The sequence below is a fragment of the Dicentrarchus labrax genome, unplaced genomic scaffold (assembly GCF_905237075.1).
Source record: "Dicentrarchus labrax unplaced genomic scaffold, dlabrax2021, whole genome shotgun sequence".
NCBI lineage: Eukaryota > Metazoa > Chordata > Actinopteri > Moronidae > Dicentrarchus > Dicentrarchus labrax.
This window is the reverse complement of record NW_026136702.1, coordinates 20,559,311-20,579,485: the sequence shown is the minus strand read 5'-3', so window position 1 is coordinate 20,579,485 and position 20,175 is coordinate 20,559,311. Positions and strand designations below refer to the sequence as shown.

General features: G+C 41.0%; 2 protein-coding genes across 3 annotated transcripts; both read right to left on the bottom strand.

Annotated features, from left to right (window-relative positions):
• Positions 1 to 96: 96 nt before the first annotated feature.
• Positions 97 to 8,522, bottom strand: cdc5l (CDC5 cell division cycle 5-like (S. pombe)). Its single transcript, XM_051425809.1, has 19 exons — positions 8,308 to 8,522; positions 7,829 to 7,932; positions 7,508 to 7,669; positions 7,178 to 7,305; positions 6,744 to 6,843; positions 6,482 to 6,608; positions 6,275 to 6,366; positions 5,872 to 6,016; positions 5,564 to 5,755; positions 4,914 to 5,062; positions 4,535 to 4,706; positions 4,136 to 4,300; positions 3,949 to 4,029; positions 3,365 to 3,616; positions 3,124 to 3,231; positions 2,887 to 2,976; positions 2,656 to 2,787; positions 1,093 to 1,173; positions 97 to 494 (listed from the first exon to the last, which is right to left on the bottom strand). The coding sequence occupies exons 1-19, from the start codon at positions 8,350 to 8,352 to the stop codon at positions 381 to 383; spliced, it is 2,439 nt and encodes an 812-aa protein (XP_051281769.1). The 5' UTR covers positions 8,353 to 8,522; the 3' UTR covers positions 97 to 380.
• Positions 8,523 to 9,546: 1,024 nt separating this feature from the next.
• Positions 9,547 to 18,785, bottom strand: napba (N-ethylmaleimide-sensitive factor attachment protein, beta a). 2 transcript variants are annotated; one of them, XM_051377476.1, is made up of 10 exons: positions 18,533 to 18,785; positions 15,911 to 15,990; positions 15,161 to 15,277; positions 12,817 to 12,863; positions 12,653 to 12,730; positions 12,467 to 12,522; positions 11,805 to 11,889; positions 11,249 to 11,353; positions 11,074 to 11,142; positions 9,547 to 10,659 (listed from the first exon to the last, which is right to left on the bottom strand). In XM_051377476.1, the coding sequence occupies exons 1-10, from the start codon at positions 18,628 to 18,630 to the stop codon at positions 10,507 to 10,509; spliced, it is 888 nt and encodes a 295-aa protein (XP_051233436.1). In that variant the 5' UTR covers positions 18,631 to 18,785; the 3' UTR covers positions 9,547 to 10,506. The 2 variants fall into 2 exon arrangements, with proteins under 2 accessions (XP_051233436.1, XP_051233440.1); XM_051377480.1 differs by lacking the exons at positions 12,817 to 12,863; positions 15,911 to 15,990; positions 18,533 to 18,785 and having other exon boundaries at positions 15,161 to 15,268.
• Positions 18,786 to 20,175: the final 1,390 nt, after the last annotated feature.

Sequence of the window (20,175 nt, the reverse complement as noted above, 5' to 3'; positions counted from 1 at the left end):
AATGTTTTCCCACCAGTGTTGTTCAAATATACCAGATTTGTATTATTTTACAGTTTGCATAAAATCTACTCTAGACAAACACTTACTGCAACTCTGTCATTGTTGAAAAGAAACTTTATTGGTCACTAATACAGAAACACAAGGGACTACTGAGCATGCTCAAAACTCAGCTTGTGACATCATAGCAACAAGAGCACATGGAGGCGGGACTTATCTCTGGAATTGCCGCAAATATTGAAAAATGACAGACGGGCTCAATACGACAATCGGCTTTAGAGGGAGAACTCTCGATTGTGATTCTCACAGCAGCTGTTAGCTTGATGTCAGTGTCTCTACGATGAGTGTGTGTACGATGTATGTATGATAAGCGTGTGTGGGGCTCAGTATTTCTGAGCACTGTTGATCAGTGCCTCCCTCTCCATCAGCAGCTCTCCATATCTCTGCTGAAGTTCTCTCTCCCTCTCCATCTGCCTCTCCACGTCCTCCCGCAGGGCCTAAAACACAAACACACACACACACACACACACACACGCATGATAATAATCTGACGGCAAAATCCAGAGACGGGATATTAGCATTTTGTTTCCCTAGAAGTACTTAGGTCTGAAGCATTGATAATAAGATAAGAACTCCAAGAGTTTGGTAATCATGGTAATCTTGTTCTTAGGATATTTGGCCTACTCAGCCTTTTACACATTTAACCCTCACAGGCTTTAGATCTTTAACAGAATATTTCTAACTGCCCACAACTTTAGAAAATGGAGTACTATGGGGAGACAACGACAAATCATTTAATTAATAATTTGTTCAGTCTATAATAATTCAGCAAACTGGAAAGTCTGAGGTGAAGTCCTAAAAGTGCTTGTTTTGTCTGACTAATATTCCCAAAGAGATTCCATTTGAAATTATACATACAGAGGACATTTTACTTAATAAATAATATATTTGTTAAACAGGTTTAGCTAAATAAATGCCCTAAATGATTCATCAATTATCAAAACTACAAAATAGATTGATTGAGAATTGTTTCAGCACTGGAAAAGAAAGTATTTTGGTCAATGTTGTAAATTATTGTGTGTCAAATGTCTTTACCTCTTGTCTCCTGGGAATTGCAGTATCCTCTTGTTTCTTCAGCTGATTAAAGGTCTGGAGTTCTGTGGCTGACTGCTCCACCTGGTGGACACCATGAAACAATAATACATTTGTAAAATACTAATTTATTACAATTTCCAAAAATTGCATTGTTTTAGACACCACTATAATGTACAGTCTGCAGGGAAACTGACTATCAAGTAGGTAGTTTCCCTCTTCACTCAGTTTCAGGTTAATATTCATCAATTATAATATTTCAGAGATGCATCTTTGAGCTTTGATAAGGGCACACAAATGAAATAAGCCATGAATGTCTCAAGTGCAGAAAAAGTAATGGCATCCTGCTGAACAGATCCCTGCTACACCTGGAGGACAGCTGGAGCACGGTGACACTATCCAGCCGTCACTGCTCAGAGTGAAGATGGAAAGTGTGGGAGTGGACCAACACCTGGCTGCATGGACAACAGACTATCTCACCAACAGACCACAGTAAGTGAGGCTCCAACACTGTGTGTCTGACGTTGTGCATTGCAACACAGGTGCCCCTCAGGGTGCAGTGCTCTCTCCCTTCCTCTTCACCCTTTACACCTCGGACTTTACCCACAACCCTTCACACTGCCACATCCAGAAGTTCTCAGATGACACAGCCATTGTTGGATGCGTTTGAGGGAAACAAACTGGAATACAGGAGTGTTATCAGGGACTTTGTCAGCTGGTGTGAGCTCAACCAGCTTCAGCTAAACACTAGCAAGACGAAGGAGATGATTGTTAACTTCAGGATGAAAACATCCCACTTCACCCCGGGTAAACATCCAGGGATTGGACATTGAGGTGGTAGAGAATTACAAATTCCTGGGTGTTCACCTCAATAACAAACTGGACTGGACTCACAACACCCATGCTCTCTACTAGAAGGGCCAGATTCGCCTCCACCTGCTGAGGAGACTGAGGTCCTTCGGAGTAAGCAGGGCTCTCCTCAAGACTTTTTAAGACTCTGTGGTGGCTTCAGCCATCTTGTATGCTGTGGTCTGCTGGAGAGAGGGCAGTACGGACAGGGACAGGAAGAGACTCAAACTGATCAGGAGAGTGAGCTCTGTCCTGGACTGTCCTCTGGACTCCATTAAGGAAGTGGGTGAAAGGAGGATGTTAGTGAAACTGACATCCATCATGGACAACACCTCTCACCCCCTACATGACACTGTGGGGTCCCTGAGCAGCAGACTGTTACACCCCCGGTGTAAGAAGGAGAGGTTCATCCTTGCCGCTGTCAGACTCTACAACACCTGATCAATGTTGTAGTTTCTGTTTTTTCAAATAACCACCATACCATAGCTTTACCACTTTACTGTAGGTTTTTTTTTTTTATATTTATTTCACGTAAAATGCTGCTGTGACAAGGGAATTTCCCTGTTGTGGGATTAATAAAGTAATACAATACAATAATAAGTCCCTTCTGATTAAATATGGCTGTGCACTCCATTGCACTAAGAATAAAAAATAAGGAGGTGATGGTTTTTGTTGGAGTTGCAGATTTAGAAGTAAATCCTGGCAGGCGTTCAGTACCTGTTCCCAGAGTTCATTGTGCTGCTTCAGGAGCCCCAGGGCCCTGGACTGAAACCCTCCCAGGAGGATTTTGAGTTTCTTCTCCAGTTTAGCTGCTTTCCGGGCCTCTGCTGTCATGTGGCCACGGTTTACCTGGAGGTAGGGAGACGTCAGTGTTCAGACCAAAGCTCTTATGTTCCACTTTATGAAAATGAAGCTCTGGAAAAGTAAACAATAAGTGCGCTTTCTCACATCTAGTTTTTTCTCCAGACTTTCAATACGGTCTTTCTTTGAGGCCAGGTTAGCTCTGGTGTACCTGTTCTGAGAGGGTAGATATAAAACCTGCAGAAAGAAAGAAGCAGACCAGATGAACAAACTGCTACTGACCAACCGTTTATTTCATGTGAGGATGAAAGAAGAAAAATGTCTCTCTTTCTTTTTCCTATGATCCTCTTTTATTTTTGATTTTGGAAAAAGAAGGATGCTTACCTGTCCGTAGCATTCCTCCCACACCTGGCTGTAGGCTTCCATACTGAGGTCACCATGGCCCATTCCGGCCTTCACCACCTCCATTTCTCCTGCCAGTGCCGCCTTTGCCTGTTCACACAAGTTATTAATAACCACTTCTATATACACAGTATATCTGCATACAGGTTATACCGCACGTTTTTCAATTCATTGTTTGAATAACTTCTGAGGAGAAAACAACACTTTTGAAGACGTGTGTTACCTGCTCCATCTCCTCTGTACTGACTGGCTTGTAGGAGTGTGTTTCCAGGTACGCTATGTGTGACGCGTTGTTCGATGTAGAGGTGGGGCCTCTGGTTTTGCCGCGCTGCAGTTGACTGGCTGCGTTGGCTGAGGGGTGGTGCAGGCAGTCGAAGTGCAGCATGGTGATCATCTCCTGCTTGATCAACTCCTCTGCCAGCTGGAGGTCAGAGAGCGGCTCCATGGAGGTGGGACGGAGGACGGACTCGTTTACCTGCAGAGGCGATCGGTAACACGCTGATATCATCAGGCTAATATGCATAAAAGCACTAATGTTGATACTCGTCATCTTCCTCATACAACAATGTCAGTCTATTCAATTTCAATTCAATTCAATTTTATTTGTATAGCGTCAATTCATAACAGAAGTGATCTCAGGACACAGTGTCCTTACATTTCTAGGTAAGATTGGTTTTTTAAGCTGCCAGAAATGATTATTTGACTGCACAGGAATTTGAAAGGGGCTGATGTACACATGTTTTATCAGAGGGTCAGCGGTGTTAACATTGTCAACTTGATCAAACTCTCAGCAACTTAGTTTGTTACCTCGGTGGGTCTGGGGAGACTCCTCTGAACAGAAGTGTGTCGCAGCTTCAACTCCTTCTCTCGTTCTGCCTCCCGTATAGCCTGCGCGCGCACGCACACACACACGCGCACACACACATTAAATCTTAATTTCATGTCATGCCCTCACTGAAACTCTCAAGTGTTACTGTGTACATGTGGGGCATACCTGCTTGCGTGATTCCACGTCTGCAGAATCCTCTACGAATCCCGTCTCTGTCTCTGTTTCTTCAAGTTCTTTCTCTGCGTTTTCCGGAAGAACAATCTCAAAGTCGTTTTTGGGAACAGGAAGAGACATCAGGCCCTGCCTCAGCTGCTGCAGGCTTTCTCTTTGCTGTGTGATGGGAGAGAGAGCAGTTAATTCATTTTCTTATTTTAATTATAGTTATTAACCTTACTAGTCTAACTTTGTTGACATTTTATTTGACCTGGTTTAGTTTTATATTTATATTTACTAAATACAACATACTGTACGGCACCAGAAAACTTGAACTGAATAATTATTAATGTTTGAATTGATGTGAGAGTTGTGCATTTACAGTATTACATAGGTGGAATGAGTATTTACCATATGTTTGGCGTATGCAGGGTCAGCCAATTGCTCCTCACTGTTAATATTCAGTTTGTCTCTCAGCGGCGTGCGGACAGGGGTCAACCCTGGTGTAACTGCCCCGCGTGGGGTCATCACTCCTCCTGCTTGTGGAGTCATGCCCTCTGACCCCTGACCTTGTCCAGGGGTCCTGTAAAGGATGAGATGACCATCAATTTTACCATTTACAGTACCAGCTGCTTTGTCATTTAAATGCACAGTGTTACACTTTGTTCACACTGCCAACCTGAGCATTGTGCGGCGGCTGCCTTGCTGAACGCCTGAGGTGACATTCCACCACACACACGCACAATGTGAAGCGGGCTTTAAATCTGTGTAGCTGTGACAGAATCATTACCTGAATGGCGTGGTGAGAACAGTGTTGGGTGTTTGTATCTGCTGGCGCTGAGGTGTCACGCCGCTGAAGTCGCTCTCATGCAACGGAGTGTTGAGGCCTCCCTTCAGAGGGGTGTCAATGTTGGTCAGAGCCATCAGGTTCTGGGCTTCCTGGAAATACAGACGGACACAGGTAGTAAATATTTAACACAGAAAGTTAATTAACATCCAAAGATGTGTAATAAAGGATTTCCGCTTGCGCTGATGTTGATATCAGTGAGTAAGAAAATATTGCAGACGTTTTATATTATTATATACTATATAGAATCGGTCAAAAGATTCCTAAAAACATAAACACTCATTTTTAGTAAGAATCTCTAAATTCAATTGAGAGTTGTGTGTGTCAGAGTTGACACACAGCAATTTTTTAAAAAGGTATATGCTGTAAATGTTCTTTTTTGCATTTACACATACATACGGTTCTGTCTGTAATAAGCCAGTATGAGCTGTACACACATTTGTCTAACTCAAATTGTAGATATTAGTTACTTTTAATAGTTAGTTTAGCTAAACTAATTCACATAAACCATCACTGACAAAACACTGTGCTGCTTGTCTTACTCTCACTCAAATGTTCAGTGTGTGTTTATCCACGTTCACTCTGTCTGTTACCTGCAGGATCCGGTCCTGGACAGCAGGGGTGCGTGGCGTACGCAGCCCCGTTGCCATGGTGTTGGTGACGCTGTACTCTGACAAGAGGGCGGAGGAGGCAGAGTTACCGCTTTCACTCTCCTCTGCAGCTTGACGGGCAACCTCGCTTGCGACCCCCAATTTGACGACTTCCTCAAGCTCAGCATCACTGATCTATGAAGGAAGTTAAATTAAATACATACATACATATAAATAAATAAATAAATAGAGTAACCAGTAAAAGACGTTAATTAAAAATATTACAGTAGTACAGGTGTTGCAGTGGTTACCTGTGGTGTAGGTAGAACCAGTTTGGAGCGTTTCTTGGTGAACTCAGCCACTCCACTGGTCTGCAGGATGGCAGATGGGAGATCGCTCTCCTTCTTCTTCTTGATTTTCTGTTTATCTTTCTTCCTCTCCCTCTCCTCTTGCTCACTACCAACAAACACACACACACAAAATAGTTTATGAAAGAAGGCCATAAGTTCATTGGTTTGTGTGTACATGCTTACTGTGTCATGAGTGTTTCTGCTTAACCTTTAACATTGTATTTGTTTATATGAAGTTGAACTCAACAGTGTTATTTACTGATAATGTAATTGTTTGTTTTCTATTAACTGTATTAGTATACTATGAGCCTCTTGTGTGTGTTCCCCTGTTTTCCAAATGGTATGTGTGTATAAAATTACTGACTTGCGTAGTTCTCCATCCAAGTGCTGCTGTCTGAGTCGTTTGAAGTTTGGCTCCAAAGCGACGTACTGCTCCATGCTGGTGTCATAGAAACCCTTAAAGTAAACAAAGTTAAACAATTAATAAACAGGTACTACATCAAGCCCAAATGCTGTTCTGTTCTGTGTTGTGCGTTCTGCTCAATGAATGCCAACAGTTGATCGTGGTTACCGGTGCAGGTTTCTTTTGGAAGGGGATTTCAGCATTGTAGTCTACTCCTCTCTTCTTCTTCCTCTTCTTCTGAACGTCGATTCCTGCCGCTCTTAGCTCTCTGCGCTTCTGCAGAGCAGCCAACCGTCTGCAGCACAAAAAGGGGGACACTCAATGATGCCTAGTTTTTGGACTTTGTCGGCCTTTCCATCCCTGTAGTTCCAGTTCAAGAACATCAGGCATGAAAATAATGATATTACATCTCAGACTGTGTGTATTTAACCTGGCTTCCTCCAGCTGTTTCTCTCTGGCCTTCCTCTTCGCTTTCTTGCCCTGGGTATTGGCCAGTCGAGCCCTGGCCTCTGACAGCATCTCCAACTCATCTACAGACAGTGAGACAGACACAGAATTTATCATTACATTTTCATTTATTTTGTTAGGACACAAGTTCAAACGGCTGTCCCCTACAGTTACAAACATGAAGAAGAACTTGGATTTGGTTTATCTGATCGACCTTCCAGAGGATGCCTGCAGCCTGATTTGCTACATAAGACTTTGACAATCACTACTAGAAATGTAAAAGACAACTGTGAGAGAACATAAGTAGATATTTTAAGGACCAGGGTACATTATGTCCCTTTGGTATGGTTACAGTTCAAACTAAAGTTTCAGCAACAAGTCAGCCTCTTCGTCATTGTCTTAAGTGTGTTGACGTACCTTCATCCATGTCCACAGGGTCGGGTCTGGCAGGTTTAGTTTCAGGATTAGGGTCAATCTCTCCTGGTTTTAACTTCCTGGGGTCATCTCCCACTTCTTCCTCATTGTCTCTTTGTGCTGCCTTGTCTCTAAACACACACAGACATAAACACACATTAACTGTAACTCAACAGCATTTACAATAATCTGCAGACACTACTGCCAATGATCTTATAATCAAGGTCAAAGGGGAAAGTCTGCTTTGAACTTAAAACATAGTTATAAATGTAGTTGTATATATGTACTACATATGTAGTGTATGAATGTGCTTTATATCATATAAAACCATACAGCAGGTATTCATAGTGCTCCAGACACTGGGCAGCAGTGCGTCCTATGATGGGAGCAATGGTCCTCCATTGAGTGGGCATAAGCTTGGCCAAATGAAGCAGCTTCTCCTCCTCTTCTCTGGACCATTCTGTTTTCTTGATGCTGGGGTCCAACCACTCGTACCTGCAAACAGACACAAAGCCAAGGTAGGACTACGACTACATATAATGTTACACTAAGTTCTGTTTTAACTTAAAAAAACTTAATGAATCCAAGGTTTTAGATTATGTTTACAATTAAATTGCTCTTATTGACATCACATGTCTTTGTATCAAGACTCACCATCTGGCTTTACACTGTTTGGCAGACTTGCGGTGCAGCAGGGAGGCGATACGAGACCACTGGTTTTTGCCATATTTCATCACCGCTGCCTTGAGGATCTCATCCTTTATGAATGGGCAGACAGATGGTTATTATCTTGTCACGTCTTTGATCCAATCAGACTGTATAAACACTTAGGATCAACAATAGGTTTGTTGACAGACATTATTACTGCTATTATCACTTATCGTTAGCTCCCCTGCTAACATTTGTTAAGTCTTGTAGGCTGTAATAATGTTTGCTAATGACGTAGCCGGTCAAACTGAAGCAGTAACTGAACTGCAGCATAAATACATATACAGATAAACCATAGTTGCTACGGCTTGCTATGGCTAAATCATGTAAGTTAAGTTAGCAGCTAGCTCCAGGCTACCTCAGGCTCATTATTTACTTGTAGTGGTTAGCATAATGCTAACGCAGCTAGCCATGTAAACACGTACCTCGGTGTTGCGCCAGACGCCTCCTTTTATCATGATTCGCGGCATCTTTGCGGCTTGTTGCTCTCTCCTCCCGCAGTGAAACTATTACAACTGAGTCTCGACCAGTTAGGGAGATAAGTGGCGGTCACAATTTCCACCCAAACAAAATCCAACACAGTGAAACGCGAGGGAGCGACGAACGTGCAGCAAACCGGAAACTAGTGTCGAAGAATTCAACGGGTCCCCCGAAATGTATTGTGGGTATTATTGTAAAAGTGTCGTGTTGAAATCGGTTCCCCCGCCGATTAGTGTCCCACGGTACCGCAACCTGAGCCCACATTTATTCCTTTGACCAGTCCGTCGTTTTTTGCGATGTTGAAATGAAACTCTGTTTGACCCAAATCCCAAATTAAACATAAGCGACCCACGAAGCTCGCGGGCAAAGGGACACTTTAAGAAGGGGGAACAGACTTCGACGTAACACCTTGACAAATTAAAATCTCCATCTGGGCTCTGTTTAAAGATTTCTGTATGCAAATAAAGAGCGCTACACCTTTGTTACACATTTGTTTGATGTTGACACAATTGTGAGGTCTATAAAATTAGTAGTAGTTACAGTCAATGCGCAATGATAATATTATTAAAAGAAATCACACATATCTTATGGCTAATAATGACACACGCTACTGATCGTGAGACAAGCCTATGTAACCCCCCGATCTGTTAAATGCAATAGTACCCTCTTGTGGTTATAGGACGTACCTGCAATTGCCAGTAAATGTGCTTAGACCTACGCAGTATAAAAAGGCAGGTTACAGGGAATATATAACTAATATTTTAGGATTTCATTTCACCTAAATATTCCACCTCTATACAAAAGCAATTACATTATTGTATCATGACTTTACAGTTCAGAGTTGCTTCTAGCCTCGTTTTCAACTGTTTTTATGGTGGGAAGGTGCAAAAGTATGCCAAAAATCCCAATTTATATAAACTCAAACACCCTTAAATGGCATATAAAAGGTGTATTTTAAGGGATAAAACAATCTCTAAATGTTTGGTATAAAAATCAAGCATTGATTTTGGTCCAGATTCGTGTTGCCATTGCTGCAGCATGACATCATGGCCTACTAGTTGTTGCATTAAGCAAAGTGCATTCAGTGCTACAGTCAGGATGTGACCTTGGTTTACAACCTGTCAGTGCTGTAAGTACTTAAAGCAAGGTGCAGCCACACTGAAAATACACCAAAAACACAAATCTGGAGCGATGATGTTTTTATTTCAACTCGGCATCTGAGGTACATAATTACTGATTTCACACAAATGATACCAGGCTACATGTATGTTCTTCACACATTAGCACAACACGGAGAACACTTACATCAACATGACAACAGACATGCACAAACAAGGCAGAGACGGGAGTAAGCACTGGTGGCTGACTCCACCGACCAACCGTTGGCCAGAACACAAAGAACCGACCAATCACAATGGGTGATATTACTGACTTGACTAGGGGTGAGGAGTGGACGAGGGGAGACAGAGGAGGAGGAACAGATGAGGAGAGAAAGCGAAGGAGAATAAAAGAGGAGAGGAGAGGGGCTAATACCTAAATATTAAGACAAATCGTAACACTGAGCACCATAATAAACAATAAATTATATTTTCTGTATTGACAATAAATATTAATAATCTCATAAATAACATTATTATCCCTTTTCAATAACATATACCCTTAAATCTGACATGAGCTGCACACTTTCCCATTAAATATTATGATTTACCTTACTGCAGTGTACACACACACACACACACACACACACACACACACACACACTCTCACACATACTCTGTCAAACACACTTTTTATTTTCACTCTTTCTCTTTAAGTACAATTGAGTCCAGTGTTACGAGAGCAATACTGTAGGACCAGGGACACAGGGTCATCTAAAGGTGGTTCAAAGGTGATGCTTAGCTAGTTGGGGGTCACATGCAGACTGATATGTACAACTGTAAACTCCCTCAGTCCCACCCTCCGTCCCTTGTACCCTCCCCCCTTTCATCTTCCTGCTTCTGTGTCTATCTTTTTTTGTCCACCAAAACACATTCTCCTCTCCCTTCATTTCATTTCCAATCCCCTCTAGTATATCCTTTCCTCTGTCTTTACCATCCCCTCTCCCCCTGTCCCCCTCCCCCTTTCTCCCCTATCTCTACATTTGTCTATTTCAGGTCCCCAGCGTCTCCCTGGATGGTCTTTTTGATGCGGAGCAGCATCGTGGTCAGCCACTGGTCCAGACGAGACACTGAGTCGAAATCCTTAACTGCCTCCGTGAACGCCTCGCTGTTCTGCTCCTCGTGGGCTTCTAGGAGTTTCTGTGGCAACAAAACACAGAACTTTATTAACACTAAGGATTAGTGAGCATCATTAAACCCTCATGATCTCCCATTTTGCCAAGGAAGTGCTCATATATTTAATTAAAAGACATGGCTTATAATTTCAAATCAAGCAACACAGTTGTAGAAGACATTACTTTTGCTTTTTGTCAGATAAATTGTTTCTACTATTGTTAATATAACTGATAATTAAAACTTTTAAGATCGTGGGCTGATAACAGGCAAACATGATCTTTAATACAATATTTATGCACACTCATAAGGTTATGTGTGAATATGATTCATAGTTTAATGAATACTGGGCTAATCAGAAACCTTTTTTAATACATTGAAGCGTTAACTTGAGCTGAACATGTTTACTTTTATAAAATGTTTGAACAGAAGACATTTTACCTTTAACAGTTTGAGCTCTCTGGAGTCTGAGAAGGCTGGAAACATCTCCTCGTATTTCTCTATGGCCAACTGAAACAGACACATACTGTATTTATAAAATATTTAAAACTACTACACCGCATCCGTGTGTGTAACAGTGTGTAAGTGTCTGTCTGATGCAGTGTGTGTGTATTACCTTGGCGTTCAGTTCGTCCACTATGAAGTGACACAGTGAAGCCTTGAAGAAATACTCTTTAGCATTGTACTTCAGCAGGGGGTTGTCCATGGTGTTCATAGCAACCTGAAACACACACACACACACACACACCCCACACACACACACACACACACACACACACACACACACAAGCAGAAACACACATAATTACTGACTCTTAAGGCAGCATGTGGTCAGATTCTACCGACATTCATCAAAAAATGAATCTTTTTATTTGTGCAGTTTCACTTATGGTTGCTATAAATTTTTGTTTTTAAGTTTGTTTTACACACTGTGGAGCATTTGACAACTCGGCTAAGAAAAATGTCTCTATAAATAATGCTTATTCATATTATAGAAACCTTAATCATCCCATTAGACCTTACAATACATTGCAATCAAATAAAATGACATCACAAACTGCAGTCAGTGTATAGTTGAGTCAACTGAAACATTTTATTATTTACAAATGTAATATTTATTAAAGGGAGATTCTCTTCATTACCATATAGAGATATGGTGATTATCCTGTTACCTGTTCATAGATTTCAATCGCTTTCTGGTACTGCTCCAGCTGAGCACTGTAGTGTCCAACCTTCAGAAGACATTTGTTGGCTGAGCTGAAACGCACACAAACAAAGAGACCCACAAGTTAACGGGTAATATTTGAGTAATTACTGTCTCCGCCATTATGCTCAACGCTTGGAAGTATAAAGAGAAACATTTGCCATGCAGAACTTTCACATAGGAGCCCAATTTAGATGATGGATGATGTGCCACTGTACTGTAAAGGCCACCAGGCTTTGCTATTATACATTTGTGGGAGTGGAGGTGACCGCCTCATCATATTGTTGCCTTTTTTAGTGTGACTCGCTGCCCTTTGGTGCTATGTAGGATACACAGTGAAAGTATATACATGCACAATATATATATTGTCATGTAATGATTATATTTCAATTTGCCAATTATGTTCAAAAACCTAAAAAAAACACAACAGTCCAAAAGCTAAAGATATTCTCATTACTGTAATGTAAGAAAAGGAAAGGCAGAAAATGCGGGAATTAAATGTTTGGCATTTTTGCTTAAAAGTAGATTTAAATGATCAATTATTGGACAAATCATTTCCAGCTCTATTCATATATATGTGTATTATGTATGTGTTAGTTTAGCTTTCACTGCAAATTGAAACACATATACCTGTTAGATTCTTCTCCCTTGTAGTAGTCAGCTGCCTGCTCATAGTGAGCAATGGCCTGAAAGCAAAAAGACAAGCAACAGGATATGCAAGTCATCAGAAGATCATCATTTATATTAAAATAAAATTAATTCATGTGCAATTTATACTAAACAAAAACATAAAATCACAAAGGCTGGGTCACAAACCTTCTCAATATCAACCAGCTCAGACTCATAAACCTCAGCTATAGTGATGTGATGTTTGGCTGCGATGGTAAACCGACCCTGTAACCAACAACACATACAGGGTATTATTTAAAGATAAGAATGGCTGTAACAGGAAACAGTTCCACGGTTGAGGCAGAGCTTACCATGTCAGTGTAGATGTCAATGGCCTGATTTAGACAGTTGATGGCCTCTGGAAGCAGACAGATAAGAAGGTAAGGAGTGATATTATGAATACAAGGAAACTGAAGAGAAAAAGAGTCTGCTGAAGCCCTCTGAGTCTACTCTGTCAAATTAAAACTATTGCAGTTTCCTCCCCCTGTGACTACTAACCTGCTAACCCACAATATTTTATTAAGCTAAGCACAGGGAGGCAGGAGGGCTGCTGCAGCATAACCCAGATATCAATTTTCCTAGAGCAAGTCAGGGACCCGTTTTAATCTTCCAACAATACCACCTCAGGGTCCTGACTCTCACTGCGAAGGGATACAGAGGCTTCCCCTTTGACCAAGTGTGGCGTGCCTGTGTCATAATTATAAAGAAAAGGCGGTGGAAGATATATTCTGATCTCTTACTTAATTAAAAGTAGCAATACCACAGTGTAGAAATACTCTGTAACAAGTTAAAGTCCTGCATTCAAAAGCCTAAGTACCAGAAGCATTAGCATCAGAATATATTTCAAGTACCAAAAGTAAAAGTAGGCTACTCATTATACAGAACGGCCCATTTAAGAATAATATGCTATAGCTAGTGATGCATTAGAGGGCAAATATGAATTACTTTATATACTGCTGGGTAGTGTGTACATTTCCCACTGGGGATCAATAATGTATTGTCTTGTGGTGAAGTTGCAGATCGCCATTCTGAATACCATTCAGCCTTCTTAGTGTGGAGGAGAAACTACGATGGCCACGACACTCACAAAAAACGGAGAAGGCCCTAACTAGAGCTAGTCTTTGATTTGTCCATTCTGGGCTACTGTAAAAACATGGCGGTTCAACATGGAAGATGACCTGCTCCCTCTGTAGATACATTAATGAAAACATATTTATGAATATTGTATCCTATTTCTGCCAATAGATCCTCCTGAATGTTACACACTGGACGTCTGAGCATAGTACTTGAGTATGTGTACTCTAACTGTTACTCAGAGTCCTAGCATGCATGATATCACTGAATGCATGTTTTGAGGTACTGGGTTGCCACTGCTGTAACATCTTGGAAATAACCGGGTCCAAGAAAATCAACAATGTTAGACACAAATGTGTGTCCAAATGCCTCCCAGAGCTGAGGACAGACGGCGAAGCAGCAACCGCCACAGCTGAGTACAATATAGTTGATCAGGGAATTGTGCTCCTCGCTTTAGGCTGTAATGTTTTAATAAAAAAGCTTTTCAATAAGGCGACATCAATTGTGAAGCAATCTCTACATTTGTTAACTGTCAGATTCTTGCATACCGTTAATATTGTGTTTAATGTCTTTATGGCATGTTGGGTTTTATGTAATATTTGCATCAATGTAATGAATTGTTTTGTCAGATTCTTCATCCAGGTAATTTATCATATCACTATATACTGAATATAGTCTATATATATTGATATTGTGATATAAAATGACATGTATCACACTCACTCCACACTTTCCTGCAACAATAATCCGATCTGAAGACCATTGAAACTTGCAAAGACTAGACAAAGACTGATTTCTGCCAACATATGTTTTTAGTCTCAGTAGCTAGCTGAGTAAATACAGAAGGACAGCACAATGCATGACGCGTAGACCACAGTGCAGATCTTCAAATCCAGCGAGAACACAAACTCCTGCATGCGCCTGTAGCAGTGCAGATATGGACATCAATAAATAAATAAACGATTACCCTTGCTTCTTTATGTTACAATTTATGAGAAAAGGTTGAAGAAACTGAGGAAAGAAGGCACATTTGGGACCATTTCACCCAAATTTGCCTTCTGTCCTCAGGTTCTTAATCCTTTTCTCATAAATTGTAAACTGTAACATAAAGATATGATGGTAAACTCTGCAGAGAGAGCTGGAGGTGCTGTAGGTGAACTTGGTTCATCCACTAAAAACTGTTTAAAAGAATCTTAACAGGAACGACTGATAGTAACTGGATTGGAAGGCAAACAAATAAAGTCCCTAAACAACACATACACACACTGTTCTAACACTGTTCTCTGAAATGAGAGACTGGAACTCACACAGTCCAACAACTCGGTCTGATGAGATAAGTGATGTCCAAATTCAAATGATAATAAGCCCAATTATCTGTGTATCCACTTGCATCATATTCTTTCAGCCAAACATGAATGCCTGATGTTTATTTTCTAATGTAACAAAAGTGATAAACATGTTTATCAGTACCAATGGCCATCTTTGTTTGTAGGAGTAACTGCGACAGAACAGATCTGCACTGGAGTAGATACTGGATAACTGACTCAGCAATGTGTGTGTTTGTAAGACAGCAGTTCTCACCCTGCGGGTCGGCCTTCTTGTAGGCGTTGCCGGCGTCGACGAAGCTGGTGGCAGAGTCCAGTTTGTTCTGCAGCTGCATGTGGAGCCGAGCGGCCTGGCAGAATGCATTCCCCGCAGCTACACACACACACACACACACACACACACACACACACACACACACACACACACACACACACACACACACACACACACACACACACAGCGATTCACAGTTTGATTGGGACAAGCTTAAATAAACGCAAATGTAATCCAAAGTCAGTTTCTAGTTGCACTTAACCTGTCTTTGACCAAACACTAATTTTTTACTCTCACTGAAGTACGGGACAGTGCTCACGATTTAGTCTTCATCAGGCAGCAGACGCATCAAAACACACATCTAAACAGCTAAATTCTGCTCAGCATGAGCTATTATTGGCACATCTAGAGCACACGCCGCTTTCTGCAGCCATGAATGTCTCACTTATTTGTCCCTAATGTCCTGAATTTTCAATCCAGTGTGTGTATACGGTATGTTTAAACCTCTCATTGCTGTATGTGGTAGTATAATACTCTTTGCAGGCTGTTGAATCATCATCATATCCTGATAAATTGTGGAAAAAAACAACAACATTCAAATAAATGTGTGTGTCTGTGTGTGGGTGTTTGTGTAGGAGTTGTTTATTTGTGCACAGAATTATGTGTGTTTTTTCTGTTTATTATGCAGTATGAGTATGTGTACGTATATGTTTGTGTGTTTGTGTCACCTACCACTCCAGTTCTTTGCCATCTTAAACATGTTGGCTGCTCTGGCGTACATTTCACAGGCATCCTCCACCTTATGGTTTCCCCTGCAACACACACACACACACACACACACACACACACACACACACACACACACACACAAAAGGCAAAAAGAAACCAAATTAATCATTTGCTTTTCTTTTTTTTTCAAATTTAATTTCGACTCCTTGAGGCCATTAGTTTGTGATGTATTTTTAAAATAGAAAAAACATTTAATTTTCACTCTGCCTTTGTCCTCCAATATGAAAGAGTATTTTAAACTAACATGCAGGGTTGTCCAGCTGAAGGACGTCATGGAGGGCAGCTGAGGATACGTTCACCCTGCAGCTAAAACTCTCTAAAATCTAGTTACCCTCCTGTGAGGAATGAATCTGTTTTTTTTTTTAAAGCTGTAACAACAGGAATAAAAATCTAATGGATTTTAGTTTCATATTTGACTCAAGTTTGACTGTATATTTGATTTGTTAAGCCAACAATGACACATTTTTTTAATGAACATATGTTGTATAATAATCAATCCACCTTTGTGTTAAATGATTTTGTGCTCACATCCTATGGAGATTGCAGGTCACGGATCACAGTATAGTGTTCTTGCATCATACACAGTCACAGTATGAAAAGTCCTAGTTTCTACCAATGAAATGAAAGGTTTCATCATCGCTTAATTATCTGCACACATTTCCATATCATGCATGTCCACTAAATTACCAGGGAAATATGGTGGATCGCCATGACCTGCCAAAACCACCGAATAACCCCAGCTGAGTTTGCTTCATCTCTTAACTCGGGGCTGAGGCTCATTAAAAAAAACATGCTGGTACCCATGTGGGGTAAACATATTTGACCCATTTCAGTTCTCAGGTTTGAGGCCTGATTACAGAAGATATTATCATGTTATTTATCTATAACGTTGATTTTATACCATGAAGATGTAAAAAATGTGGAAAAGCTGATTTGAGTGGTGGGGGGCTTTCGAACGAGAGGAGAGCATCATAAAAGAAACAGATTTGTATTCAACTAATTTGGGTTTAAAACCTCAAACTGACAAACTCCAAACTGTCTGAGACCTGCAGTATATCTGCCCCTGTATTTGTCTGAGTTACTCAAGTATCAATCAAAATGAAAACTGATTGATACAAATGTTAGACCTCGCTCGCTCATTCTTATTGTTTTAATGGTTCTTTTGTGGTTCATTTTTAACTCTTATTTGATCTCTTTGTGAACAGATTTTATGTGTTTGCTGAGTTTATATTTATTGTTTCAGCTTATGTTTAATTTTGGTTATTTAGATTGTTTTGTTTGTATGCTTTAGGTCTAAAAGAATGGAGCACTGTAATTTTCCATGAGTTTATGGATTATACAAACTGAATTAAAGCTGCAGCTGACTAGGCCTATTTCCATCTTCGATTAATCTGCCGATTATTCTCTCAATTAATTGTTATTAAACAATGTCTGTTAAAAAATGAGCTCCTAAAGCCCCCTGCCTTGCCTTTCCTCATCAACAAAACCCAATATTATTCAGTTTATTATCACATTAGACAAAGAAAAGCAACACATTAAAAAAAAGATTTATCACCAATTACTTTCCTGATGTTCAAGTAATCTGTATTTTGTGTGAATTTGTACTCCTTTAAATGTATCCAGAATTTCTCTAAATGCAACATTTAAAACATAAAATATAAAGTTAGGCCTACTAGTTGACTCAGCACAATGACAGAGCATAGATGCTGGCTCAAAATGACCACTTCAGAATGAGCACTCAATATATCAATAGTCTTAGTCAGCCAGTCAATTTATCAATAAGCCAGTTAATCTATCTGTCTATCTATCTATCTATCTATCTATCTATCTATCTATCTATCTATCTTTGTTACATCACATCAAATTTATATTTCAGGGTTTCCATTTTACTTGTAAACATCCGCCCCTCCCACACATGAAGGCCCACTCCCACATACACACCATAAAAAATAAAAAATAAAAATCAGCCCCTGCATCATCACATCTCCACCGGCTGATTCCTCGCACACCGTCCTGGCTGCGCTGCTCTCCCCGCCTCCCCGCACCTCCTGCGCGGCCTCACGCTCAGTGCGAGCCCGCTCCCCTCTTCCGCAGCAGCAGCAGCAGCAGCAGGCGATTTGCCACATTTACATTTCTCTTGCGTGACAGGCCACGACACGCAGGCCACATTATCTGCGATGACAGCTCACATTTTGAGCCTATAGCGGGTGAAAAAAGGCGCTATGCAAATCCCTGGATAGATCTATGAGAAGGACGCAGTGTCATAGTGGAAGTTCCTGTCAGCTCCTGGGAGGATGCATAGAATCAATTATAGGAACAGCCTATAAAACATACAATAGAGCAATACAGGGGTTTGATCGGGCCTCATTAGCTCATGATCGGACACCACAGTAACGCAACAGTACTATTTAAGGAACATTATAAGCATATTAAAGCAATTTCTCCGTCAAGGAAAGCAGAAACACTTGGCAGGCTTCGATGGGCCCTGCGTACAGGAATCCCCCCCCCCCAAACCAAAATGAGAGGTAAACAGACAGAGAGAAGAGAAACGAAAGCATCCTTTACCCGAACATCCCTCCGAGGAAGGATCCGGACGCTTTGACCTTTTTGTCGGCTTCAGCCATCAGCTGCATGGCCTCCTTCTCTTTCCCAGTGTTGTCCATGGCGAGCTGGGACTGCCGCTGGCGGAGCGATGGGAGGAAAACAGGCCGATGTTCCGCAGTGGAGAGGAGAGAGGAGAGGAGAGAGCAGAGCAGAGGAGAGGAAGGAGGGAGACGTCTCTGCTGGTGCTGATGCTGATGCTGAGGAGGCAGCAGCTCTTCTTCTACGGCGGGAGAGAAAGGTCCTTTGCGGCGTATTGCCACCATCTGCTGGAAAGAATAGGAAAGGCAACAAGAACATTTTCTCCCTTACCTCTGGTGGTGTCCGGCCATGCAGATACAGCAGGCTGTTTTATGTTTGCAGGTTGTGAGATATTGTCTCTTAGATTTACATCCCCTCTCTGGTGAAGTGGGGTTGATTTGGTTTGTGCTGCACATGACATTCATTAATAACTAAAATAAACATTTAACAGCAGCACCTCTTTCAAATAACTCTGCTCTGATTAGTCACAGACATCATTGTGAGATATTTCCTTGTATAAAGTTCCAAAAGTTGTCAGTTTTAAAGCAAATCAAAGCTTTAATGTTTGACCTTCAGATTTCTCAAAATTCCCACCACTCTCACTCTCGCTCTTCACAGCGAATGCAGTCGGCCATATGTTAATGTTCTCCAAGGCTTGGTGCTGATAAGGTGCTTTCATTGACATCTGGCCACTTGGGGGAAGTAGAACCCCACAACAAGCTGAAACGCAGTTCTCAGGCATAATATCAACTTAAAGCAGTGGTCCCTAACCCTTTTCCTTAAGGGACACCTTGTCATCACTGAGTAAACTGATGACCTCTAATGACATATTTTTGGGATATTTCATATTTAAAACTGTACAATTAACCAAAACAGTAAAGGATTGGATGAATCTTGAGTAAATTATTTCCTGACTTTTTATACAATTCTCTGTCTGTGTTGTGTATTTTCTGTAATCTTTAAACAACCATACACACTTAAGAGGCTTATTTTATGACAAATTCAGTGTTTTCTTGTCCCTGGTGCTTGGCCATTGTTCTATTAGATCATTTACTCAATTTTCTTTACATTACATTTACTTTTCTTCACAGAAGTGAATCAAATGTTGACATATTGGGTTGCTGTGTGTATTTAAGTTTTCTTACACACCTTAAAACGAAGAAGGCTTTGTGACCCCCTCCATGAAGCTCTGGCGACCCACAGTGGGGGTCCCACCCCCCAGGTTGGGACCAGTGTGTAGGATTCAGTGAAGTTGCAGATTGCAAACATTTGAATGCCGCTCAGTGGTTGTGGTGGTTAATTGTTAATATAAGAATAATATTGATTAGAAGAGCTTTAAATCCCAGATGTTATTTTCTATTGGCTGCAGAGTTTTTGTGCATCATTGTAAACACATTTTTATGAAAATATATTTGTATCTCTGAGTATAAATGAAAGGTTCTGTGGATTTGAGCAAGGCTTTACCAACCTTAACACAGACCAACTGGATGGCCATTTGAAGTTAAAAATGTTGTTAGAGAAATGCAAATGACATGAGAAAAAGGCAACACATTATGCAAGTGAGGTAAAAGTTGTACTGCCAAGGT